Here is a 27,862-nt window from a genome sequence, read left to right as displayed (position 1 = left end):
GCCGAGAGAGAAGAAGAACAAAGGTAACATGATGAAATATTTGTGTATTTGATATATTCTTCATGTACAATTTACAGTAATTTATACAAGTGGAAATGTGACTCATAAGAAATGAAATAAAAGGAATAATTACATCATCATTACATAGAAGGCACTGTTATACTTTCAACTAATCATATTTTAATTAGATCATATCAAATCCTCCATTAATTACGCATATCTTCACTCCAATGTTGACAAAATCTGTCAACCTAGAAGGATTTCCAAGCGAAAGACATGTTGACAAATCCTTGTTATTACTTTAATCCAAAAATTAACTATTCTCATATTAGCTTATGACATGTGACCATTTTAGTTAAACTAAAATACAACTTCAAATAGAGTTTCAATTCTTATATTTAACTTTAATTTAGGTAAACATTGCTTACTAATTAAAGTTAGTTTGTCCTTGATAAGACTAGCTGATTAACATTGAAAACAAATTCTCATGACAGATAGCCGTGAAAAAATGGAAATAAATCAATCACCACAATCTTAAATATGAATACTCGTTCTTCATTCTTAATTAACACTCTAAATAATTGATTTAATGTGACATTATTTGGACACAACTTCTGCTTTCTTAAGAAATAAAAAAAAATGTCAAAATCTGATGGCTGATAATCAACATTTGTGCCTTATAATCATAATAAATGTTGATGCTTGATTTTGGGCACCAACCAACTGATACGTGTGCAGCATTGATTGATCAAAAAGCACACGTGAAAATGAATATAAAAAGCGAAATAAATGCTATGAGAGTTTTTAAAGTGGTTCGGATGCTCAGGTAGCAAGTCCTACGTCCACTGATTTGTATTGATATTGATAGTGTGTGTCAAGTCGCGACAGCGGACTGACTTACAAAAGGTTGGGAAATAGATACAAAAGCGTGAGAGAGAGAGAGAGTTTTTTTTGTGTAAAATTGTCGAATCCTCTTAATGAAGGGGTCTTCCTCTTCTTATACCCAATTGTATGTCCGTAATCATCACTAAATCCTTAGGTTGGTGTGATTGTCAGGACCTAATCTGATTTTACGTCCCATTACCTATTTTTTTAAGCCGATTTCACGCGATTTGGAGCAGGCTAGCGAACACGTGGGAGCACCAGGGCGTTTGACAGGCCTGACGTGCGCTTACCATTCTGATAGAAATAAGCCACGTTTCATCACGCAACTCTACGTCAGTCTTTCATTTCTTAGTCATAACAATAAACATTTTATTAACAACATTATTAGTAGTCACATCCTATTATGGTCATGGATGTCCTTTTTTTGAGCACTCAGACCAATTTCTAATTCTAATTTACTAATGCGCTTACACTGAAATGATAATTTATTAGCTATGAAATTGACCACGACAGCTGTGATTATAGATGCCATTTAATAATGCATATATGCTATGCTACATCGCGGCTTTAAAAAAGTTTCTTAAAACGATTAGACCTAACCTTAATTAAGAACAGGTGTTGTCATGTAAAGTAGAGACATTGGAGGCTTTTATGATTTGAATGCAGGATTTTATTTGTTTTAGTCATGTCATGATTCCAAACCAAAACTGAAAATAATTTTAATTTTAATAAACCTTAAGAATATAATTTTGAATTCTAAAGTTAGAAGAATATTTTTATTTAATAAAATTGTAAAATGAAGTTGTTTAAGTATAGATTATGAATAAGATAAAATTGTAAGAAATTTGAGATATCACATAACATGCAACCTACTTTAATTGCATGTCATCGTCAATTTACTGCACCGCAAAATTACATAATATTTTTAAGNTGTATTATGTAAATCATTTGAGTTAGCTCACGAAAAATATAATAAAGTGAAGTGAACCCTTGGGGATAAAACTGACCAATTAACCTGCCATTATTCCCATATATCAGCGCAGCCACGCAACCAAAGTTATGTGTATGTAATGTTTACTTATACGACCTTAGCCTCCCCTAATCCTAATCGGGCTTTGAAAAGTTTGCATTGGTGGAGCCTACCGCCTGCGCCTACCCATATAAATTAAAAAACACTAGAAAGATTATCAACGGTGACAGAATTAGAAACATGATAGACAACAATGCTCTGCAGAATTCAATTGAATGGGTTGAAGGATCATCAAAGGGCGTGATGGGTACGCAACTGGATCATGTAACTCTTGAAGCCCTTCAAGTGGTAGAGGCTCACGAGGGCTTTCTTCGTTGTAATTTTATTGTTCCAATCCACCTACTAGTAATTCATCAATACATCTCTTGTTCTTCATTAATTACTTTCATCGTTTAGTTTTGTTTATGATTTATATATGTGTAAGTTTTGAATTGTAGGATAATGATGGAAATTGGCATACTGGAGCAATAGCAACGTTAATTGATTGTTTGGGTGGTATTACCGTCTACTCTTTTGCTGGGAACCTCAAGGCCTCCCTTGATTTAAGCGTTTCCTTTTATTCCACTGCTAAGCTACAGGTACATTTTCTTACTGTAAAATCATGAAATTAATGAATTATCTCAATCTCTATATCTATATCTATATTGGGTATGGTCATACATGGCAGGAAGAAGTTGAGATAGTGGGAAAGGTTGTGGGGAAGAAAGGAAAGCTAACATCTGCAGAGGTGGAGATCAGAAGGAAAGATAATAGACAACTTATTGCTGTGGGTAGACTATGGATATCTACATCAATTCAACAAAGTAACCTTTGACATGGAAATATCTACCTACCTTCCTATTAACTTCATAGATGGAAATTTACATGCTGCATGCATCTGTTTTCCTTGTTTCTTGGTTAAGGAATATTAGTAATTAACCTCGATCAGGCTTCTCGCTTGCTTAAATGGATTGCAGGAGCTTAGTAGCTTGATTGATGTAATAAAATTTTGATATGTACTAATAACTTGATTGTTTTACCTTTAGTTATATTGAGTATACAGAGCTCAAAATGGGCAACTTGATCCTGTGTCTGTTGTTTGTTTTTTTATAGAATTATGTAAGTTGTATTCATCAAAGCCAAGAAATAAATAAACAGGTATCTTATGGGTATAAATGACTGTTGAATAATTCCTCTTTGATATTTAAGAATGACCATTATGGCTGCAGCCAAACTCTTGTGACAACTCCTGCTAACTATGCCAGGAATAATTAAATAACAAGAAGTAAAAGAAATAATTTCCAAGGAAGAAAGTGCAATACAATCCTCTACATAAGAAAAAGGGTTGTTCAATCTGAGCAGGTGGAAGGAATGGATGGCTTCGACTGAGCAAGCTTTGAGTTGACAATTAGCAACTCGATATTCCTTTACATTTTCTATCTAATTCTATTTAAGTCTAATGAATTTGTAGTATTTATATATACATATTTGAAAAACTAATTAGAGTTATATTTAAAAAATTTAGAAAAAATCATTTTAATATTTAATATATTTTCGTTTTGGTGGGTCACAGTCACAGGAGAGTGGGAGAAATACTCTAATTTGAAAGCAAACAAATGGCTGGTAAGATGCCATATACTCCTTTGCGGAGCCCACAAACATAATCAATAGTAGACTAGAAACAAGAAAGAATTAGAAAAGAGGAAGAAATTGGGTGAGATATAGGATGAAGGATAATCCTGTGCAGAAATCAAACAAATGGCTGAAAGATCTATCAGAAGGTGTCATCGGTCATGAGCTGGAGGCCTTAACTCTTCAGGGCCTTCAAATCGTCAACGCCTATCCGGGCTTCGTACGCTGTAATTTCACCATACCAATCCGATTAGCAGTAAATTTGATCTCTCTCTAATCTTTGTTATTCCTTTCATCTTAATTATTTATTTTGTTTTTAATATCAAAGATTTATTTAAATTAATTTAGGATAACCATGGGAATTGGCAAGTTGGAGCGATGGCAACGTTAATCGACGACGTCGGGGCGGCTGCCATATACTCCTTTGCTGGCCATATCAAGGCCTCGGTTGACTTCATTATTTCCTTTTATTCTTCGGTTAAGATTCTGGTGCATTTTCTTAATCTATTACATTCTATTTTATCAATTTTTATTCACGAATTCAAAAAAAAAAAAAGCGCATAACAGAAGAAAATGATTTTCAAATACTTGCCCTTTTGGAACGTTTTTATGATGAACAGGCTTCTTAATTTTGAGTCAACGTAATGAAGTATAACAAAAATGATGGCAGGAAGAAGTAGAGATAGAGGCAAAGGTCGTTGGGGAGAGAGGAAGGCTTACATCAGTTAAGGTGGAGGTGAGAAGGAAAGACAATGGAGAAGTAATTGCTTTGGGTAAACAATGGATGGTTTCAAATAGTATAAATGCAGCTCAAGTTAGTAAGCTTTGATATCATAACTCCTACTAACTCAATTCGTATTTATGTGCTTTCTGTATCATCTTCAACCCCATTATAATCCCTTAATATTTCAATTGTTTCGCCATTTCTTTTTCCCTTTTTCTTTCTTGCTAATAATGGGAACCTCTGCCCCCTGGACCACTTTAACTTCACTTGCTAATGTAAGTTAGCAACCCTTGGAAAGTACCCATTTTTTACTGGAACAAATTCTCAACAAAACAACCGTCGACCTATCACCTCATCATAGTTAGATATTAGTGTGAAGTTCTTTTTTTTTTTTTTCCAAAAATTTTATCAAAAATTTACATAATTAGACTGTATATAATTTGATCATTGGAGATGGAGGTAGGTAAAAATAATAATAACTATTTTTTGTTAAAAAAAAAAGGAAGAGAAGGAAAATATATATTAGCATGGGGCGTTAATAATAATACAATAATGGAGAGGCAGAGGATCGAGGAATGTTCTCTTCCCCACAATCACACCAACCTCTCTCCTCTCAAAAAAATTGTTAATTATGAATCAATGATTAATTTTGTCTAATCTCTTCTAAACCATCTCTTAACCAGCCTAACAATGGCTACTACTAATCTTCATTCTTAACTTAGTTAGCCAACCCTTCACTTGTTTTCTTTATCACCTTCCGTTAAGGGCAAGGGCAGGATGGCCACCTCTCCTTTCCCTCTCTTTATCACTATTGGCCTCCATCTCCTCTTCTTCACCGCCTTCTCTGCCGCCACCACTTCCTCTACTGGTATCCGCCTCGGCATTATTCGCAAACCTTCTTCCCAACCCCATCTCTCCACCTTCCGTGAAGCCCCTGCTTTTCGCAATGGTGACTCCTGTGATACCCAAAAGATCCATGTCACCATGACTCTTGATGCTAATTATCTCCGCGGCACAATGGCCGCTGTTCTTTCCATTCTCCAGCACTCCACCTGTCCTGAGAATTTTGAGTTTCATTTTTTGTGGGCGCATTTCGAACCTGACGTCTCTGCTAGCATCAACTCTGCCTTTCCTTATCTCAATTTCCACGTCTACAAGTTTGACTCCAATAGAGTTCGTGGCAAAATATCAAAATCAATCAGGCAAGCACTGGACCAACCCTTGAATTATGCTCGTATATATCTAGCTGATATAATCCCCGCAGATGTAAAACGTGTCATATATTTGGATTCAGACCTTGTTGTAGTTGATGATGTTGCCAAACTGTGGGAGGTTGATTTAGAAGGAAAAGTACTGGCAGCACCAGAGTATTGTCATGCAAATTTTACAAATTACTTCACAGAATTGTTTTGGTCTGACAAATCTATGGCAAAAACATTTGACGGAAGACAACCTTGTTACTTTAATACTGGAGTAATGGTTGTGGATGTTGATAAGTGGAGACAAGGTGGATATACACGGAAAGTTGAAGAATGGATGAGTGTTCAAAAGCAGAAAAGAATATATCATTTGGGTTCTTTGCCACCATTTTTGTTAGTTTTGGCTGGGAATATTAAGGGTGTGGATCATAGGTGGAACCAGCATGGTTTAGGTGGTGATAATATTGAAGGTAAATGTAGAAGCTTGCATCCTGGGCCTATTAGTCTTCTTCATTGGAGTGGAAAGGGTAAGCCTTGGCTTAGACTTGACTCCAGGAAGCCATGCACTGTTGATCATCTTTGGACTCCATATGATCTTTATCGTCCATCAATACATTCTCTCGAAGAATGATCATCAACCTTTTTGGATAAATGGGTTCGTGGGTATGGGTAGTAAGGGATNAACTAACACACAAAACTACTATGTGTACAGGAATTTCTAGATTAAAGCAGCTCATCTTAGAAGAGGATAAGAAATTGTACTTGAATCTTAACAATTGAATAAAAGGAAATATTGAATTCAACCGATGCCTTGGCATGGCCAACTGAAGCGTATACGGCAAAACCCCCTACAATATCAATTAATGTTGCCATAGCTCCCACTTCCCACTTTCCATCTTTATCCTGCTTTTCATATATACATATACATTTATAAGCGACGCATTAACTTAATTGATTAGATAGCTTTACAAAGAATAAAATGATAACTAACATAGACTCAAATAAATAGAGAAGAGGACAAACAAAGTTTACCCCATGGCGGATTGTTATTATGAAATTACAGCGTACAAAGCCCTGTTGGACTTCCACCACTTGAAGGCCGCCCTCAAGATTCTGGTGCCCAACTCGTGACCAAACTCACCCTTTGATATTTCTTCAACCTTCTCCTTATCTTCTGCAGAAGATTGTATTTCATTCTCTCTCTCTCTCTCAACATCCACTCTCTGTTCAGTGGAACTTCTATTCTTATAATTATTTATATTGGTCAGATTTATGCTCCATTAGCAATAAAAAAATTATTTACAAAGTCTTCTTTCTGAAGATTCACAATTAATATATATTTCATATTTTAGTATATTATATCATGGACATTTGTAAAGATGTATTATTATATTACTATATTCTATTGTGGAGTTGTACTGGAGCCACGCTTGGGAGAAAAAGGGGATCAATCTCTCTCTGGCTACTAACTAAAGGAATGATTTGAGATCTAACATGGACTACCTGCCACAGAGAGACCATGGGCGGCTGGAGCTAAACCTATCTATGCCTATGGGATAAAATTGAACAATAAAAAGAAAGGTCTCTACGGTTCAATACAAATGAAACTTTAAGTTTCAACTAAGAAACAAAGAAAAGCGAAGATCAGTTCCCTATTTTGAGCTCTCTAAACTCAATGACAATCAAATCAAAACTAAAAACATCAGATATTGGTACATGCCAAATATTATTAACACCAATCAGCTGCTAAGCTCTTGCGATCCATTGAGCGAGTAAAAACCCTGATGTAGAGGATAATTATTTAATTTCCTCCCTAAGAAACAAAAATGATGCAACATGTAAATTTTTATAAAAAGTTACTAGCGAGCTAGGTGTTTCTATGTCAAAGCTTACTCCCTTGACTCAAGTTGTCCATATTTACCCAAAGCAATTAGTTGTCCACTATCTTCTTTTGACCTTCACCTCTACCGATGTAAGCTTTCCCTTCCTCTGCACAACCTTTGCCTCTATCTCAACTTCTTCCTGCCATTGTTATAATATACCTCAATTAGTCAAACTCGACAACACTGTATGGCATGATAAAACAATCAAAATAACTTCAATGGAACTAGGGGTTATAATGTAACGAAACTATTAAACGAGCCAAAGTACAAAAAAAATGCAGCTACTCCATATGAACCTTTTTACATTACCTCGCACCGTTCTAATATTAGCGAGGAAATATTAGCTTACCCAATTATAAAACTAGGCCTTTTTGCTTCAAAACAGAGATGAAGAAGCAATTTCCAATAATCATAAGCACTTGTTTTATTGGTTCCAAGTATACCATACTATAGATAGAGATAATTGATTATTTCATTGACATGCCTGACCAGATTTTGCAGATTTACTATGAACAAATCACAATTGTGGGTTCAAATGAAAAGATTACAGCTGGTTGAGACTGAATCAGTGAATATGAGGAAGACCAATTGAAACTTGGAGGTATCTTCAGTTAAAAATTAACAAATTAATCCAATGTTTTCAATTATTTGAATGAACTAAATGTTCTCTAGTCTCCTATATTGACTAACAAAAGACAAATCTGAATGCAGATTAGAAATAATTAAAAAAGACAAAGCGCTAAAAATATATGGATAGTAAGAAAATGTACCAATATCTTAACCGTGGATAAAATGAAAGGCTGAAATCAAGAGAGGCCTTGACGTTGCCAGAAAAAGAGAAGCGGTAGCAGTCCCCAAACTGTCGATTAACGTTGCCATGCTCCGGCATGCCAATTTCCATCGTTATCCTACGAAATAAAATCATGCAGATAACCCATGAACAAATGTATCAATTAATTATTAAAGTAATTAATACAAAGAAATAAAAATAATATTTACTGCTAGGTGGTTGGAACAATGAAATTAAAACGAACAAAGCCGTTACGAGCTTCTACCAGTTGAATGGCTTCTAGAGTTAAGCTCTCCACTCTCCGACCCATCACGCCCTTCGATAGATCTTGTATCCATTTGATTGTCGTCTCCAGAGCAATCTTGTCCTTCATGTTTCTCTGTTGATATGGCTTCAGTTTTCCCGCTAGTTTTAGAAATAGAAAATCTCCCAGCCTCCGATAACCGATAGAATTAGGGATGAGAAAAATCGTACAATTGTATTGGAGGTTGACTCATTATTACTTTTGGTTGCGAGGCGCGGCTGATAGACCTGATATTGCAAGTTATCTAATGGTGACAAATCATTTGTCGACGTTGACTCACATTATAAGTCGCAATTTCCCTTGATTAAAGTAAATATTACTTTCAAATCTTACCCTAAAATTTTAAATACGTTAATGGATGTGAATTTTCATGAGATTTCGGAAAGATGACTAAAAGAAGCAATCCAATTACTCAATTCATCATATAAACTATTTTATGTTGTGTTTTGTTTTTCAATTTTTCTCTAAGGTTTTTTTTCTTGACTCCCACACTTACTATTTTGTATTATTATCCAGAACATTGAGTTTGCAGGATTTTTCAACAATGGTTCACATTATATCTTGTAAATTTCTTTTATGCCCGAACATAATACCCCCAGTGCCAACAGGAGATAACCTCACGACTTACAGAAATGAATACCATAGAAAGCCAATATAAACAAAGCAATTTCATTCCCATGAGATAGAGAGATGGTGGTTTTATCTAGCCATATATTGATTTGTTGGAGGATCATTTACTTGTGTATTTCCTCCTCGTTGAGCAAGTATTCTTCATACCACCTACAAACAACATCAACAAATGCACCAATTAAGCCATCCAACGAGTAGATTATTTTATAAGAAAGAGGAAAGCAAAAGTGAAAGCTAATTGCCTAAGCAAGATCAATGTTCCTGTTTTTAAGCTCTCAACTCCTGGCAGAGGGAACACCATAGGCAGAAGGTATGAGAGATGAGATCTGAGTATGAAGCCTCTACTAAATTATACTTCCTCCTCAACTTTTCTCTATAGTTTGATCCAATAATCCATTGAGAGCACAAAATTGGCATCGTCGTGTACATGAAACTCGGCTCCCCATAGACAAGCTGCAACACAAACTTCCTCTTTTAGTTACTTGCTAACAAAATCCCAATAGCTGAAATGATGAATAATGAGAGGATTATAAAAAAAAAAAAAAAAAAAAAAAAAAAAAAAAAAAAAAAAAAAAAAAAAAATTAAAAGAAAATGAATGGAAAAGAGAAACCTACTTCATCTATACTTCTGCTATCTGCCCTAAGATGGCTGCCAATAGGCCCAAAACCAATAAGAAAGTAATTACGGACCCTTTATTAACCTGTCGCTTTTAATGCTAAATCATACACGTCTACAACCTTCATAAACGACACGGTATCGTTCTTATTCTTGGTAGTAAAAATTCACATGTTTCATGCAGAAGAGAAAAAACTGTAACCTTTGTAAAATAAAATAAAAACTGTAACCATTTTCATTCTCTCTCTCTCTTATTTTCTTAGTACATAAATTCTCTCTTATTTTCTTTTTGAATTGAAACTGCTACACAGGAAAGTCCTGCTTATAGAGTTTTGTTCCTACAAACAGGGGGGAAGTGAGGGCATATGATAATATTATATATTATGTTTTTTTTTTTTTTTTTTTAATGATATCTCAACTAATCTCAGAGAAATATATATCACAGTTACGGCTATGGTTTTAAACAACAATATTGTTCACTGGATGCCTGCTAAAGGGATTTTTATTGGAAGATTGTGAGCTTTGTTGATGATGATGGCTGTCCCTTCGTGTAGAATTATCAGAGGGTCGCCGGATCATGATCGATGCTAGCTCTATCAGTTTTTTCATGTCCCTCACTCTGAACAATGTGTTTATATATTATTTATCTCTAAATCCTGTTTAGTGTGTGGTTAATTAATTTCATCTTTCTTTATGAAATTTATAGGGGACCCCCACCCCCTGTTGTACTTGTAGCAACTTACAGTTAATTTCAACTGATCATCATCCATAACATCATTTCACAAACAAACTCTCATTTACCATTGATATATATATATATATATTAATGGGTTTTATTGGTCACTGTTGTCATGTGATGTAAGGGTTTTTCATTAGCTGATCAATCCATCCATTAGTATTAATCTAGTGTGGATGTCTTTTCTTATATATATATATATATATGAGTACATATAATTAATGCATGAAAACCTTCATTTGATTCAATCATTTAGCAATTCAACTTTCTGTTTTTCTTTGTTTTCTCTCATCCATCCTTACTTTTCCTTAAATTTAAAGGAAATCTCTCTGAACCTGTCTTAGGACGAGCAAGATTGATGGGTGATTCCTTGTTACATCTACTATATATTTTTGTTAATCCATTCACCATTACATAATGATGATTTCCCATGATCCAAATTAATAAGAAAAGATAACAGAATGAAATTGACTGCTAAAAATATTATTGTATAAATATATAAGTTGAGCATTCATAAAATTATCTAATCACAGATATGTCAAATTCAATTATTTCACTTACCCATCAACTTGCAAGGAGTTTGCTCAACCGTGCAATACTAAGTCAGCCACACCCTATAGTAAAGATCGATCTTTACTCATATTGGCTTTTTTCGTCCTAATAAATTCCTCGGATTTTTCATTGATATTTGTCAGAAACTGCCCGGGCGTTATGTTGACGTTGGTGTCTTCATCCTTCTTTGGTATTGGTGATGTTGAATTTTGATCACTTTCTTTGTTCTTCCCTTTCTTTCTGGTTTTCTCTTCCTCTTCACTCTCTTTTGCCCCTGTTCTTTTCTCTCTTGAACACGGATTCTTTTTCGGCTCTATAACTTGAGGGCCTTTTCCTTCAAGTTGTGAGCCTAGTGGTATCTCCTTCACCTTCTTCCCAATTGCCTTGTATTTTGGTGACGGGTCCTTTTGCAATTGAGGTAATTGGATAGAAGAACCCATGTTGTCAACAGCAGTCCAGGAATCCAGCCCTTCTGATTGTTTGAGCTGGATGGGAATTTCAGAACTCAAACGGTAATGGTCCTTGGAGTTTTCATCGTGATCCCGGTATTGGATCCTTATTTTTTCACTGGGGCCTTGAGACACTGGCGGCCCCAAGGTTATGCGCTTGTAAAGGCTACGATCAATAAGATTGTTCATGAAATGGAAAAGTCTGTGGCAAATGCCAAGAGGATTGGAGTTCTTCTTCTTCTCATGCATTGTTCCACAATACGGGAGAAGAAAGAAGATGAACAACCAGGCGGTGAAAAACAAGTGGAAGAAGGGTATTATTTGAATTGAACTAATGCACAATTTGGATTGGATGAGACGATTCTATGCTTTGAATATGGTGTAACAATAAAGAGGGTGATGGAGGCATAATTCTTTTCTCTTTAGAATTGAAAGAGCTGGGTCTTGTTTCTCCACCTGCTTTAGTAGAAAAGGAAAAGCACCGACTGTGGAAAGAATATCTTCCGAAAAAACTCGTTGATACCAACCATTTGGAATACGTTGCTTTCAAGTTAAGAAATGCTCCAACAGTGGTTGAATCCATTAATGTGGGGCACTACTTTGGTCCAGTGACCTGAAATTCAAAAGATTAATAGGTGTTTCACCACAAGATACAGAAAGAACTGATTCGTTTCAATCTCCATACCTTTTTTGCTTTAAGAAGTATCTTACTTTTGGTGGCGTACCGGTGCTGTCTACATTCTATTTGGATTTGGAAGAGTTATTTAGATCTTACATCTATGTACACCATTTCAGTATCATACCAAGATTAAGATAAGAATAAATTAATTGATACCAATTACAAGTCCAAGTCAACATAACTAATCTGGTTTAAAATAACAGCAACAGCTTTGTTGCCAGATTATGCAGCAAATATCAACCATTGGATCTAATACTAGAGTTAACCATTTTTATTCATTTAGGTAAAAAATTTGTATAATTCTTTTAATGAATAATGATGTCAACCTGATTATGTAATATGATTCCGTCACTTGTATATACGTTACAATTAGGTGAAACAATTTAACTTAAATAAATTTAATATTTTATTTTTAACTTTTATTGGTAGTACTACTATACAATTAAAAAAATAATAATGATAACCACCCTTGATTGGCTTGCGATGAGCGATGAATTATGACTTAAGTCAAGAGTTCGATCATTTTGGTTTTTAATAGGACTCTTAGGTCTATTATTTAAGAAGTTTTAAGTTCGATTACCTAAGTTACTAATAAAAGTAACCATTGAAAGCATTTTCCACTAATTCAACTTCAAACCTCGAAAGTTTAACTGAAATATGCGTAAATTGACTCGGACATTTATGATAATATAATGTGCGTGTTTGGCTTACTACTTTTATCTGATTTTAGACCAGATTTTTGAAATTGTGTTTGTTTTATTACTTGAAGAATCCAACTCTGATAATAGAATCCTGACACAATCTGACATTGACCGTTACTTTTTTTTTTCTTTTTTTTTTTTTTCACTGCATCCTCACCATTTCACTTTCTTCTCCGTGCTTCAGTTCTCAATTCAATAACCGTTTTAGTGCTTCACTTTCTCATATCCATCACCACCATTTCAGTCACCATTTCAGTTTCTGATAATCCATTACCAGGTTCGATGCTTCACTTCCCAGTTTGCATTACCACCATCTCCCTTTCTAGTTTCCAGTACCAGCACCGTGAACCCCCAATGCCCTTGTGTCACAAACTCACATTGTACCCACGTGAACCCACCGTTCAACCCGGAAACCAGCCCACCCCGACCTCCACGCACCACAACGACCCTATCTCTACCCCAACCCAGCCCACCCAGCCACCACGACCCGAGACTACCCCAACCCAGCCTACCCGACCACCACGCCCCCAACCCAGCCACCCGACCACCACGCAAGCCCCCGGCCACCACCACCCGATCTACCCCACACAAGCCCACCCAGCCACCACGCACCCCAACCCAGCCACCCGAGCCACCACGCAGCCACCCCGAGCCACCACGCACCCGATCTACCCCACACAAGCCCACCAAGCCACCACGCACCACCACGACCCACACAGCCCACCAGCCACCACGCACCACCACGCACCCCAACCCAGCCCACCCGAGCCACCACCACCCCCCCAAGCCACCACGCACCCGATCTACCCCACACAAGCCCACCCAAGCCACCACGAGCCACCACGACCCCACCCCCCACCCAGCCACCACGCACCACCACGACCCCAACCCACCCACCCGACCACCACGCACCACCACACCCCAACCCCCCACCCAGCCACACCACGCCCCACGCCCCCACCACCACCACGACCCCGATCTACCCCACACAAGCCCACCCAAGCCACCACGCACCACCACGACCCCAACCAACCACCACGCACCACCACACCCAACCAAGTCCACCCACACACCACGCACCACCACACCCCAACCCAGGCCACCTCGAGCCACCACGCACCCACCCCGAGCCACCCACGATCTCCATCAACCCACACCCCATCTCCATCAAACCCACCTCATCTCTGCAAAGACACCCACCATTTTGAAACTGAATTTTTTCTTCAAAATAAAATGCTTTGTTTTGTCTAATAAAACAAACCCAAACCCACACATATAAAGCATTGGTTTTTTCGGCTTTTATTGGGTTTTTTTTGGGCAATCTTGTTTTATTTGGGATTTTGTTTAATTCGGTTTTTATTTGATTAGGCTATTGGCATATAATTGTTAATTCGGTTTTTATTTTATTCGGTAATTGGCACAGGATTGTTTTAATTGGGTTTTTTTGTTTTGTTTGACAGCTTTTTAATCTCGTGTACACACGGATCCATTAATTGTATTTGGATGTTTATCTGACTCAGAGAAGGGAAAGAGACTCACGACGTATCCAATCAATTTTGTAAGTTTCCGTTATCTATTTGTTTTCAAGACACCGAGCCGCTATTTTTTTCAATTTTTTTTTTGGAAATAATTTGTATTAGTATTGTTTTTTTTTTTCATTAATCCTTTGAATTTGGACTTTAATAATGCGTTTTGTATTTGGTTAACTGAAATTTTTATTCCGGTTTCACTAATTGATTTATTTGTTTTATAGATTTGACATCGTTCTTTAATCGTACCCAGAAATTACGCTCATATGCATAGATGTCAGTCATATTTACTCGACGTCGCAGGATTGATTATTACTTGCAACAGAGGCGAAAGTTTCGACGTTTTTCTAGAGTTGGAGTTCGTCATACACCCTGTTGGTCGACAGTGTCTGTATCTTCCCCTGCATTGACGTCTTCAAGCAGTGGTCGGATCGAACGAGGTACACTTTTATTGTGTTTAGTTGATTACGTTAACATTGATTATTTATTGTGTAATGTGCTTGGTGATTCGTATGGTGCCCCAATGTTGGTGTCCCTCACCGTACTGTCCTTAGATGGGTGATTCTGTGGCTTGGTCTGCTGAGATGACACACAGATTTCGGTCCTGTTATCTGAGGGGCCCAAAACTTCACATGGTACTGCAATAAAAACAGCTGATTACCAAGAATGTTGGACGACATATCATCATTGGCTGGCAGGAGACTCAACGTGACACAATTAGCCTCTAAGTTCTTTCGCCTGCGAAAACTTTATCAAGCATGGCGGAAATTACTGCAACCACAGGATTCGGGTGGGATCAAGAGTCCAAAGTCCAACGTGTCCCGTTGAGGTTTGGCAAGAATATGTCAAGGTAAATATATTTTTAACTATTATTATTCAACGTCATTGTAAATATACGCATTTTTTCGGACTGCTAAATATTATATTTATTTCGTTTAACTCATCAGCAAAACCCACTGGCGCAACAATTTTACCACAAGGGCTTCCCCACAAGGAACTTATGAAATAATATTTGAGAAGCAAACTGCCACTGGAAGATATGCGTACACATCTACATCCCAACAGGTGGAGCCTTCCAGTTATTCCAATCCCGTCGGTTCCTATGGAGATAGCACTTTGAACCTGATCCTATCGTTTGACAGGGGAAAAACGGCCAAACATATCTGGTCTGGAGGAGCGAGAAATCGGAGGCATAGAAGGGGGCCGACATACAATTGCGGATGCCATTTATAGCTTACGGATGAGCTTGCGGAAAAGCGGACAATGGGATCCAGGGCTTCCGATCGTCCTAGAGATGAGAGGGAAGAAGCGAACACCAGTGCTCCATCTGATCCTTTCTCCATGAGCAATTGTATTGACATCATGACGGCCATGCAAGTACCGACACAGTTTTTCCTGCCGACTGTCACTTACTTATATGAAAATCCAGGGTGGCGCGAGATATTTGTGAAACTCCCACTGGACGAAAGGGCTAACTGGATTCAAAAAACTTTTTCAAATAATTCGTAGATGACACTATATTCATAATTGTTTGGCAACAATTTGTATGCGTCAGTGGGCAGTTGTCATTACAATTACAATTTAAACGTTACGTATGAACTTATTTATGTGATATTGTAATGTGTAAACACTGTTTTAGATTGTCATTGCAATTAAATATTGACTTTTATATTTTTCAAAGTAGTACAACAACTATTAATTGTTGATAAATGTTTTGCAAATGTGTAGGTTTAAATGGCGTCGTCTAGCCGTACAGGAAGAAGACAACGTGCTACAGATGAGAGGACGAAGAGAAATACTGACAGATATAGCCATTGCACTATGCGGTTTGCCGGTTAGAAGCAAGTCGACCTCAACCACGACATACATCTGTATTAACTGGTCATCAGTACATGTTGGAAGTACTCAACGGTCATCCTGACAGGATCTATGACAAGTGCCGCATGGACAGAGACTGTTTTACATTGTTATGTGAATTTTTGTCCGATCAAGGCAAATTGCAACCAACCAGGAGACGAGTTTAGAAGAACAAGTTATGATATTTCTAAAATCGTTGGAAAAAATGAGACAATCAGAACGATGATGGAGGATTTCCACATTCGGGTGAGACGATTTCTAGACAGTTACCGCAGTTTGCGATGCTAGTGAGTTGAAGACAGAGTTTACAGACCACCTGACTTCAATGATGTTCCATGGGAAATATCAGCCAACAGAAAATATTACCCTTTCTTTAAGGTACTGGTTCATTATGTTTGGTATTAGTAGATAGTTAAGTTCATTGTATTATTAATTTGTTTAGTAGGTTATATTAGTGAAATGACTCATTTTCATGATAGGACGTATTGGAGCCTAGATGGCACACATGTATACGCTTCGGTTCCACGTAATTTGCCATTAGGTACCGGAATCGCAAAGGATCGATGTCACAGAATATAATGGCTGTATGCGACTTTAACATGATGTTCACTTATGTCGTTACTGGATGGAAGGATCAGCGCATGATTCAAGAGTTTTAAATTCAATTATTGATGATCCTAATTCTGGATTCCCATATCCTCCACCAGGTATAAGTATTTCTTGACGTATTACAGCGTATTACATCCACTGTTGAGGCCCTGAATTCAAATAAAATGTCTGATATTTTACAGGGAAATACTATTTGGTTGATGCGGGTTATGCAAATAGGGATGGGTTCCTCCCCCTCATAGGCAAGTGGCTTACCATATTTCTGATCACCGCCGTAACCGAAGGGGGCCACAAGAGTTGTTAATTACAGACATGCTTCACTCCGCATGTTATCGAGAGAACCTTTGGTGTTTTGAAAAAACGGTTCCGTATCTAAATGGAATGAACAATTATCCGTTGACAAACAAGGGAAGATTGTCTGGCATGTTGTGTACTTCATAATTTTATAAGAATGTACAATATGGACGACCGTATCTTCGAACAAACCAATAATAGTATGGGTAATGAGCAAGCATTTGTGATCATCAAAACGGGGCAGAATATGGCGGAAATGGAGAAGGATCGAGTCAACCGCAACAAGGTATTATAGACAACATGATGACTGTACGGGATAACATAACGAATGCACTGTGGGTAGCACAGTGGACCATGTCATAGTTGTTACTGGAGTAAACGTGTAATAATGATTGTAAGGGTTTATAATTAGTATTTTGTCATATATGTATTAATGTGATGTTTTTAACTGTTGGATTACTACTTGAAATTAATATGGGTTTTTGTTTTTATATAACGGGTAACAAATTATCAATAAAATATTTAGTATTATTAAAATGTGAGGTGATAAGTTATATATATATAATACATATTTTAACAAAATACAATAAAATATTTTATTAATAATCATTTATAACCAAATATATTAATCAAATTTTAACACAAATATCAAGATCAAAATACTCTACCAACACATATTCTGAAATCATATTCTCGTAATCATAACCCTATCCAACTATCCAATCTATCCTCAAAATCCTACCCAAAATACAACCAAACGCACCCAATAATTCTTGATATCAATTTTAATGTCAAATTCTTGATTTAAATAAATAAAACAACTAATAGTTAATGGCTTCGGCTTCGGCTTCGGCTTCGGCCATCACCATTATCCAAATAAGAAAAGGAAGCTAAGGAGTAAGTTGGAAGAATCCCAACGTTATCAACCACAACATATCACAAAATTATTTTTGATTCTCCATATCCAGACTCAAACCCAAACCCTTACTCCATCATGAATTTCTTCAAATCCGTTTTTTCCGATGATACTGATCCCCAACCAAAACCCGACCCCGAATCCTCCAACACCGAATTACTACCAGATGAACAAAACCCAGATCCCAATACTCCTCCCAAACCCCAACCTAGCAATGGCGCTGGCAGTGATGGCTGGAGTTTTGGTGGTTTAATCAAAACCCTAACCGTCAAATCTGAATCGGTCATCGAAACCTACCGTCGCGATCTGCAGGAGTTCGGGACGGGTCTAAGAAAGGAAATTGAGGTGGCCCAGGGATCCATAGGGACAGTCGGTACCGTCATTGACGAGTTTGGAAACACCGTTTTGAAAGGGACGGCCCAGATCATCTCTAACGGTAAGGATGCTATCCTAGCGGTTGATCACGAATCCGATTCATCTGATAATAATACTAATCAGAATAATAATAGTGGGCAACGCAAACCGTATAGTCGTTTTGATGCCCAGGTTCGTGCGATTCAGGGAGATGTAAATACGTACTGTGAGGAAGTTGATGATTTAGATGATTATAATAAGTGGAAATCTGGGTTTGTTTTGGATACGATGAATGAGAAAATTGAGAGCTTGTTTGAACAAAATGGTGCTATGGAGAGTATATACGAGAGGGTGGTGCCTAATACTGTTGATCATGAGACCTTTTGGTATAGGTATTTTTATAGAGTGTTTAAGCTTAAACAGACTGAGGATTTGAGGGCTAGTCTTGTGAAGAGAGCCATGTCGGGCCTTTCAGCCGAAGAGGAGGAGGTCTTGAGTTGGGATGTTGATGATGAAGATGGAGAGGATGAGAGTCAGAGTAATGTAGTGACGAAATTGAATCCGAAGGAAATCGAGGATGTGGGTAGCAAAAGTTCTGGAAAGGATGTCAGTAAAGAGGCTGAAGTTGCAGTGAAAAGTGATTTATCTGAAAGCAAGGGGTTGGGTGATAAGAAAATTTTGAAGGAGGATAGTTTGAGAGTTAGTGAGGGAGAGAAGATTTCTGAGTCGGATGTGGATGAAGTTGGTAAGAAAAGTGTTGTGGAATCATGTAGTGAAGATGTTGTTAATGATAAAGTGAGCATGGAGAAGAATAGTGGATTGAGTAAGGAAGATTCAGGATTGAAATCAGATGAGAAGGTGAGCTTGACTGATAAGGCAGAGACGGAGGAGTCTAGTAAAAATAGTGACTTTTCGGTCGTGTCAAGCCAGCCATCTATGCCCGAGGAAGAAGACCTTGGTTGGGATGAGATTGAGGATCTTAGCAGCATTGATGAGAAGAAAGTAACTCATGCTGGTAGCCCAAATAGAGCTGACTTGAGGAAGCGGCTGAGTGTTGCAGAAGAAGAGGAAGACTTGAGCTGGGATATTGAAGATGAGGACGAGCCAGTTAAAGCTTGATACGCCCTGACACTTTTAAGTTCATAAATTCTTAGAATTGATTGCACTATGCTTCTTTCTACCTCCATATTAACTCCGGTAAGGGTTATGTGGGGAGGATTTATTTTAATTTTAAATGTTTGGTCTAAATGTAATAACATCTATGATTGTGTTGTGTATCTTTATATATAAGTGGAAGCTAGTGTGTTATTGTAATATCCCTTTCCAGTTATATGTTAAAACCAATTTGCAGATAAGTCATGCACATTCATCATTCACCTGTACTATAGCAAGTCTATTTGCACTGATCTTTTCACAATTCTCAGCTTCCATTAATTAGTAAAGTTTAGGGGCCATTGGACTTCGAAGCTTTTTATAGAATTGTGTAGTATTTACCCGCAAAGCAAATGTTGTGGTGGAAAATATTGTTCAACTAAATTCACTGGAAACCCTCCAGGGATTGCCATTACGTGGATATGAATGTTTTTAAGGGTGTAGTGGTAGATAATATGTAAGAAGGTTATCAGTATTGTGGATTACTGTATTTCACCTAAATATGCAAACTTTTTTACAGTTAAAAGACATTACTTTTTGTACTGCTTATGGTTATCGCACAAGATTAATCCTTTGTCCAAGTTCCTGCCATAGTGCCATTAGTAAAAATGTAATGTGCTGGCTGCCCAATTTATTGAAGACCATTAGAATCTGAACAATGGGATGACACAAACTCTTGGTATAGTTCATAATTTTGGTTGGGTTATATTGTCGAATGTTAATGTGGAAGAAACGTCTCTGATAGATGAACTTTGGCTAAATCTTACCGTACTTGGGGGTAAATAATTGTCTAATTGATGGTGTTAACTGGTAAGAGGAAAAGATTTTACTAAAGGGTAGCTGACCATGAGAATGTGTGCCTGCTAGGAGTTAAGTGTACAACTTTCAATCAGGAACCTGGCTTAAAAACTTTGTTTGCCCTCTGATTTCAGATTTTAGGAATGAAGATATATGACCGTCAATAACTTTATTCGGATCTCAAGACTGCTTGCAATTTGGAAAATTTTAAGTTTTTTGTCAAGATGAGGATACAGAACATATTTCTTTTCTGGACCACAACGTACATACTACACCATCTTCATCAATACATATATGTTATGGCAGATACAGAGGGGGGAAAAAAAAAGAATTATCAATTTGCCAATAATAAAACATAACTCATTTAAATATGAATAAAAATATTCTTAAAACACATGATACTTATTAACATTTATTTACATTTTTATTAATTATCAATCATTTAAATAAAAATTGAGAAAATGAGAGGATAATTTTTTTTTTTTTTTTGGATAAATCCGGAAATTGTATAAAAGAATCAAAGATTACAAGGACGCAAGGGATAACCCCTACAAACAAGTAAACAGATTGGAAAATACCCAAATCTCACCAAACAACAGCCTAAGGATCCTAGGCGAAAAGCAAAAAAGATCTACAAACGGCCCAAATAAAAAACTAGGCCTCTGCACGAAAAAAGCAAAGTTTTACAGACTATACAGTATACAATATGTATACAGAAAGCATCCTCCATCTTACTGTCAGAATTCTGGGGATTTCTACCATGAGTAAAAATTCCCACTAGAGTAAAACTTAATTGCGATGTTGCATACACAAACTCCCTGTTTGACCATGCATCACCCAATAATTTCCATAAGCAGCCATTCAATCCAGCACATCAGAGAGTCAAGGAGTTGTTTCTTCTCCCAACACCAACACAATCCAGGGGCAGTTCCCATTCCGTAAGTGCTCGCCGCACCCTCACATTGTCTTTGAACTTTAAACTGCACATTTTAAGTCTAATTTCTTCGAAAATCTGATTCTCAACCTCGTCCCGACTCCTATGCTTACCCTTAAAGAGTCTAAAATTCCTTTCTTGCCAAATAAAATAAAATAACAGCCTCGAACAAAAGCCTTCGGATAACAGCCCAAACGTTTCTGCCCTTAAAACATATCCGAACACTGAACAACTATACTGCCCCAATCTATTACAGGAATTTGAAAATGACCTTTCACTTGAACAGCAGTCCAGAGTGCACTCGTGAAAGGGCAACCAAAGAAGAGATGGTCATGCGAATCTCAGGGGCCTTTACACAAGACACAACGAAGGTCCCCGGCATTTCTCCGCAACCTCATTCTATCTTGGGTCAGAAGCTTCTGTTTAATAGCAAGCCAAGCAATGAATGAGTGCCGAGGAACACAAGTACTTGTCCACAAAAGAGACGGCCAACTGACCAGGTTGTTACTGGGGTGAATATCCTTTCAAATTTGCTTGGTGGAAAAGCTAACTGGTTTCCCCTCAGCAGTCTTCCAGAATGAGAGGATAATTTTCCAATGTTAACAAAAATAAGTATAATTAATATGATTTTATGGTAACAAAATTGAAGCATTCATGTGGATCCACTTCTCCTGGACTGTGTAGAAAATCAAAGTAGTACCATCTGTTCATAAAAAAGATTGATATAAATAACTGAACTTAATACAAAATTCCGCCTTCTATTTAGAGCTAATTCACACTTCCTGAACTTAAAGCTCAACTACCTCTAAACACTACCATATTCGCATTCAAAAAGGAAGTATACTGTTCCACTGTAGAACCTAACCTTAATGAGGCAAACAGGCAGCAAACAAAAATAAAAGAACAAACTCTTCTACCAGCAATTGAGCCCTGTTTGTACAATAAGAGATGCTCCTTAAAAAGCATCATGTGAACAAGAGAAATACACCACTTTGATCAAAAGTTGCTTCAGCCCCAGGGCTAACTTCATACTTATTTCCTTCAGTACTAGTTGCCTGCTTCAGAAGCAGAATCTGCTACAACAGTTTCAACTGCAGGAGGTAACGCCAGAAATCTTCCTTTTTGAGCACGTGGTGGAAGATGCTTTGAGGGTTTTCTAGATCCCACAGTCCAGGGCAAGAAAACCCCAGTACCCCCACGAGGAATCCTTCTAGGACTCATCACCATAGGGCGCACGGGAGCCAACATGACCACAGGGGAACGAAGCGCTCCCCATTTGGGCATCACATCCATTGCCTCATAGCCATTGGGAGCTCCAGTTGCCACTGGATATGGGCTTGTGATGCCCGGTTGCCATAAAGTCATGGCACCATTCAGCGGACCGGTTGGAGTAGTTGGCGGTGACTGGCTTTGGTTGGAGTCAGGTCGGACTCTGAAGAATGTAATGCTGATTCTTCTGTTAGGAGATGGGCACATGACGTGCCTTGCTGTGTCAGCACTGTTTCCTCTCATGACTAGTAGTGACCTGCAAGATTTTTAGGATTACAGATTTTATCGACAATTCTGTCTATGGACAGCCTTATAGGAACTATAAAGTGGACCTATATTCTAAAAATCTTGTTTAACCAATAGGGCTACGAATTATAAATTCAATAATGAGAGATGTTGTCTTATTTGTTTCCACAGAAATTGTATCATACTTCACACATTCTTCATGGCATGCAGCAGATTCTGAAGAAGTTGCAACCTCCCTCTCCCAAAGTCCTTCATTGTATTAGTATTACTTTTCTTAATTTTTTATTTATAATTTTCTTTGTAGTTTCTAACTTTTAAGTTAACTTTCAATGTTGTAAAATATTTGAAAAAAAAAAAAAAAAGCACTTTTAATACATACCCTTCTTTCAGTGAAAGCATGAGTGGCCCTTTATAGTTCCCATCTTTATCACTCACAAGACTGCGTCCAAAAGCCATTGCTGATTCAGACAGAAGAAGCGTAGAGATAGGTTGGTCCAAATGAGGTGGTTTCAGGAAAGGTTGTGAATATTCACTCTGAAAAAAAAAATTACGTGACTTCATGTCATACTCTCTCCGAATAACTGAAGGCTCAAATCAACTTTCACTAAAGATCTGTGAAAACTGTTTTTCTATCTTCCTAACAAAACCAGAAAAATCACAATAATGCAGCAAATATAAGTTACCGCATCGAAGAAGTTTATGATGCAACCATTTGGTTTTTTGTACTCTGGTATCAGTTGCCACTGGACTAGGTGATCAATGACTGATTGAAGAAGAGCTGGAATTGGTTCTATATTACCTGAAAACAGAAAATCCCAATTACAAGGTAATCTTGAAAGTTGCTGTGAATTATGTATAATCGACTTCCAGTACCAATCAGAAAGTTGAAGAGTTGAAAACATACTGAACTTAGAGGTATGTCTTACCCAATTCATTGTTACTTGCGGCTTCCTCCTTTATGTGTGAAAAAATTGGAGCACCAAACTGAATTAACTCTCTCCTGTTTCCCTTCATCTGCTTGTTGAACAAAATAAAGGTCTCACCTATATACAATATATATGCTCAGTTATTTATATCATCAATTTGCAGTAATATTTTCCTATAGAACGACAAGAGTATGTATAATAGACAGGCTTTCCTATAGGAACAAATGACAGGGTTAGTATAATGAATTTCGCTTTAAACATTTTTTAACTGTTTTAGACCAATACATGAGGCCTAAATTTAAAACAATAGCCTGAAAAGCATGTGCCTCCCTTGAACCTCCTTGTTCACAGGTCTATTCCTTACTAGCTGTCAATCTACTAGACTCGCTCAAGGTGCTGTTACTTGAAATTATGCTGGATGAGTTAAGTTTGAGATTTAAGACATGGCTTCCTCGACACTGCATGCTATTTAGAATTATCAAAGATAAAAAAAAAATGGATAACTGCCTATGCAAACAAAGCTATACGAGATGTACTTTTCATCTTAATAGTCCAGAAAAAATCTACACAATTAGGCAGTGTATATTAGTCAAAAGATTACAAGACAAAGGCTTCAAAGTGGTAACCTGAAAGTTCTCCATTTTGGCCGGCAAGTTGCAGTTCATTCACGTAGTCAGTTAACATAGAGAGCTCTGAATCTGTGAACAAGTTCTCATATAACTTCAATCCTTTCACAACATTCACCTGTCAGTTGCAATAATCTGTCAATCATAACGGACTAGATACTTTCTTTTTCCGTATCAGAAATGATAGATATCAACTCGCTGACATCCATCTTCTCTATGGAAAGAACTTATATTAAATTGTGAAAGAAAGAACTCGCCATATGTCCTTTCACTTGCTCCTTGGCAGTAAATCCTTTTGTCAAGTTAATTTGGGAACGTCTTTCATCACAGTCCTCATGGTTTGAACATATCTCAATATTTTCAGTTGGGGGCTGCATTTCTAGAGATCCTGAATTCAAACAAACAAATAAAATTGAGATACTAATGCGACAATTATAGATGGGTGCAAATATACATAGAGAAGTGACATGTTCGAACATTAATAACTTTTCCTATTTCAGCTAGACACAAAATAGCCATCTTAAACTCTTTATAATGTTAAAACATTTGACTAAGAAAATCAACAGAAGAAACTTGCAAAGCTGCACCCAACATTTTGTTAACCATTTACAAGTGAAGACTTCAAGAAATTCACACTAATAGCAAAATCATAAATAAGAAATACTCCTTATTGGTTGCAAAACTTCTAGGCTCTCTTGATGATATTTAAAGCAAAATCAAAGATTAAACAGAAGGAAGAAACAGGATTTCGTGGTGAAGGAGACGGATTTATCTATTTAACTGATAAATATAATCCCGAGTAAGAAACCTGATTGATAAAAAAGTCCTCCTCTGCATCATACTGATCATATGCTATGTGTTTTGCCCAGAATTGAGAACTTTCTAATTCCAGCAAAACCTCATTACATAACAATCATTAACTACCTATACAAATACAAATACCAAGTCTCTTTCCATCTCATAAGAATAAAAATTCCTAGAAATTGCTTACATAGTCATACTGAGTTACGCAAACTTTCTTCTTGTATTTTCTTTTTCTTCTGGGAGGTAATGGGAAAGGCAATCTCCCCCTTTACGGAAGCTGATAACAATTATTCGTATTTTTAACCAGGTTACTGTTTATTATTGCATCCATTTTATATTTCGCTCATAATCGACACTTCTTAAAAGACTTGTAAATATCAGCACCTACTTGACAGTTAAAAAACGACAAAACATTTTGCTAACCAATGCTACCAAGGAAAGGACAAAAAAACACAAAGTACAGCATTGTACTATATCCCCATTTTGAATCAACTAATTTGATTAACCAAACATAACTTTTCTCCTAAAATTCCAAACTTTTTCATTGGATCGCGCACCGGAGTTGACCCGCCAACTCGGCCCAATAAATCAAGCTGACCCACACAGAGTCTAATCTGTCTACGGCATTAGCACCCTAAATGTCAAAAATGTCCAAACTCAACTACCCTTCAGAAATCAGCTTACGCATAGAAGATGTCAACTAGATCAGACGGTTCCCGCGCCACCTACAATTAAATCATTGCACACAAAACGAAGCAAAATTGCAACAACGTAATTGTATTCGCTACTCCCCAAACTAACTGTAATACTGGACGCAGCCAAACCTTTTCGCAAACCTCGAAATCTCCAACTCCATTTGACCTCGGGAAAATACCAGCCATATTGGTTTATATTAAATATTTTATTTTTTCAATATTTTGGAAAATCGGTAAAATCAGAAAGTGAAATCGGAGCGTAACTAACAGTTTACTCAAACGCCAAAATAACATCTATCACTATCTAACTTCACATTGAATTCAAAGTCAGATAAATTTTGTTAACGGAGGTCTGAATCAGGAATTGGTTGGAGAAAAATATGATTACGTTTGGTTCCTGAGAAAATGGAAAGAAGATTAGGACTGCACCTTTTTTACTGTTAATTTTGAAAGAAACTATATAAAATGAATTAAATCATGAAAAGCATATTTTGATGTTTGGCTACCAGACATCTTAAACCTTCAGATTTCATATTCGAAAACTTTTCCTATCTTTTCTCGCACAAAATAGAATTAATAAATTAAAAACTTTATTTCTTATTCAAGTTAAATCATTAAAAATTAACTTAAAAAGGAAAAAGGAAATATTGAAAAGAAAAAAAAAGTATTTACCTTCATAGTTACCTCCTCCGCATTACGAAGAATCAAATGAAAAAAAAAAAAAAAAAGGCAAATAACTTTATTAAACTATGATTTAATTGAAGAACCTTGTAGTTCAGATGTCCATCCAATTCTCAATAATCAAATTTAGAGAAATATAAAAATTCAAAAAATGATTAAAAGAACTTTGAAAAATATACTTACCTGAATCAGTGATATCGCTGTTCGGTGAATCGTCCTCTTCCACTACCGATACCTCTTCAACTGCAAACTTTTTCTCGCCCTCTGCAATTTTCTCGTCATTTTCTAGCACTTTCTCATTGATTAAACATTCCTTAATTTCATCAACCTTCTTCTTCTGATCACCGCCTTCCTTCTTGTCTAATTTCTTCTCTGTGACTTTACGCAACTCGACAGCCACCTCAGCAATCGAGTGGTACTTCTGCATCTGTAACACTGAGATCCAGTTCAACCTCCTCCGATGAATCGCTGCAAAAACCTGGTCGTAATCAGATCCTTCACCTCCACTGGCATTCACTTGCGCCAAGTGTCCACATAGAGCATCGATGATGGCATTTGCCGCAGCGAATTCACCCCGAAACCAGGCTATGATTGCGTCTTTCGCGAAAGCATCGGACATCATCACTACCGGCGGTGAGGGTATGACTCCAGTAGGCCCCATAGCTGGAGCTCGATCAGTTGGCGATGCTAAACCTGCCGCCATCGGCATCACTGGTAAATCGGAGGGCTCTCTATGTAATTTTATAGTGTGTTGTAGTATTTTTGGTCCAAACGGAAAATATCGAGTTTGTTATACGAGGAGCGGAAAACCAGTAAATGTGAAATATAAAAAGAGTCGGGTAATGTTTAGAGACAGAGAGGGTTTGGATCACAACTCACAGGTGATGGGGTTTTTTAAGTTGAGAAATATATACACAGGGTTAGGGTGGCATGTCCGTACAGGTGGGGAATTTGTGATGACATGGCAATTTTTCAAAAGTACTGACGTGGAAAATAAAATGAAGATTGGTTAAGAAGGATGGTTAGGAATAGAGGCAAGGGCAGCCGTGGGTTGTGATGGTGAATTTTGGTAAGAGTTTGGGGGGAAGGTAGCTAGGAGAAGTGGAATTACAGAACTGGGTTTGGTGTAACCAAAATGGTTAGGTTTTTAATTAAATGATCGGGTATTTGACACGTGGAAAATTCGGAAGGTGAGCATTATTATGTAAACCTGATTTTACATACTTCGAAACGTGTTAATTTTTGTTTGAGGTTTTGTTCATCGATGATGGTAGTTGCTTTATGATATGGAGCTGTATAGCTTTGGCTCTTTTACATGTGCTTCATGTCACATGTTATGTTATTGTTTTATTTTATAAAATGAACTTTTGATAATTTCTTGAA

The 27,862-nt window shown here is 37.1% G+C and overlaps 4 protein-coding genes across 5 annotated transcripts; 3 read left to right on the top strand and 1 right to left on the bottom strand.

The window, feature by feature from the left end:
* The first annotated feature begins 3,527 nt into the window (after positions 1-3,527).
* On the top strand, positions 3,528-4,599 carry LOC116138322. 2 transcript variants are annotated; one of them, XM_031424039.1, is made up of 3 exons: positions 3,528-3,782; positions 3,875-4,003; positions 4,197-4,599. In XM_031424039.1, exons 1-3 carry the CDS (start codon positions 3,621-3,623, stop codon positions 4,353-4,355), a joined length of 450 nt encoding a protein of 149 aa, XP_031279899.1. In that variant the 5' UTR covers positions 3,528-3,620; the 3' UTR covers positions 4,356-4,599. The 2 variants fall into 2 exon arrangements, with proteins under 2 accessions (XP_031279899.1, XP_031279898.1); XM_031424038.1 differs by having other exon boundaries at positions 3,535-3,782; positions 3,875-4,015.
* Positions 4,600-4,852: 253 nt separating this feature from the next.
* Positions 4,853-6,117, top strand: LOC116138392 (probable galacturonosyltransferase-like 4). Its single transcript, XM_031424100.1, has one exon. It carries the CDS (start codon positions 5,028-5,030, stop codon positions 6,078-6,080), a length of 1,053 nt encoding a protein of 350 aa, XP_031279960.1. The 5' UTR covers positions 4,853-5,027; the 3' UTR covers positions 6,081-6,117.
* An 11,818-nt stretch (positions 6,118-17,935) lies between these two features.
* On the top strand, positions 17,936-19,720 carry LOC116138388 (BSD domain-containing protein 1). The gene has a single exon (XM_031424095.1). It carries the CDS (start codon positions 18,073-18,075, stop codon positions 19,465-19,467), a length of 1,395 nt encoding a protein of 464 aa, XP_031279955.1. The 5' UTR covers positions 17,936-18,072; the 3' UTR covers positions 19,468-19,720.
* A 2,408-nt stretch (positions 19,721-22,128) lies between these two features.
* On the bottom strand, positions 22,129-27,375 carry LOC116138373 (RNA demethylase ALKBH10B). Its single transcript, XM_031424081.1, has 7 exons — positions 26,663-27,375; positions 24,557-24,687; positions 24,300-24,417; positions 23,674-23,790; positions 23,431-23,546; positions 23,127-23,281; positions 22,129-22,757 (listed from the first exon to the last, which is right to left on the bottom strand). Exons 1-7 carry the CDS (start codon positions 27,186-27,188, stop codon positions 22,280-22,282), a joined length of 1,641 nt encoding a protein of 546 aa, XP_031279941.1. The 5' UTR covers positions 27,189-27,375; the 3' UTR covers positions 22,129-22,279.
* Positions 27,376-27,862: the final 487 nt, after the last annotated feature.

The sequence above is a fragment of the Pistacia vera genome, unplaced genomic scaffold (genome assembly GCF_008641045.1).
Source record: "Pistacia vera cultivar Batoury unplaced genomic scaffold, PisVer_v2 Contig340, whole genome shotgun sequence".
NCBI classification, from domain to species: Eukaryota; Viridiplantae; Streptophyta; class Magnoliopsida; order Sapindales; family Anacardiaceae; genus Pistacia; species Pistacia vera.
This window is presented reverse-complemented; position numbering and strand designations above follow the sequence as displayed.

Bases quoted from the DNA above. Each gene is read 5' to 3' on its own strand.
- LOC116138322 (XM_031424038.1), top strand. From the start codon at position 3,621: ATGAAGGATAATCCTGTGCAGAAATCAAACAAATGGCTGAAAGATCTA. The intron at 3,783-3,874 runs GTAAATTTGATC...AAATTAATTTAG, and splicing joins CCATACCAATCCGATTAGCA to GATAACCATGGGAATTGGCA. The intron at 4,016-4,196 runs GTGCATTTTCTT...AAATGATGGCAG, and splicing joins ATTCTTCGGTTAAGATTCTG to GAAGAAGTAGAGATAGAGGC.
- LOC116138392 (XM_031424100.1), top strand. From the start codon at position 5,028: ATGGCCACCTCTCCTTTCCCTCTCTTTATCACTATTGGCCTCCATCTC.
- LOC116138388 (XM_031424095.1), top strand. From the start codon at position 18,073: ATGAATTTCTTCAAATCCGTTTTTTCCGATGATACTGATCCCCAACCA.
- LOC116138373 (XM_031424081.1), bottom strand. From the start codon at position 27,188: ATGCCGATGGCGGCAGGTTTAGCATCGCCAACTGATCGAGCTCCAGCT. The intron at 24,418-24,556 runs GCGAGTTCTTTC...TGCAACTGACAG, and splicing joins AGCAAGTGAAAGGACATATG to GTGAATGTTGTGAAAGGATT. The intron at 23,547-23,673 runs GTAAGACATACC...TTCTGTTTTCAG, and splicing joins CGCAAGTAACAATGAATTGG to GTAATATAGAACCAATTCCA.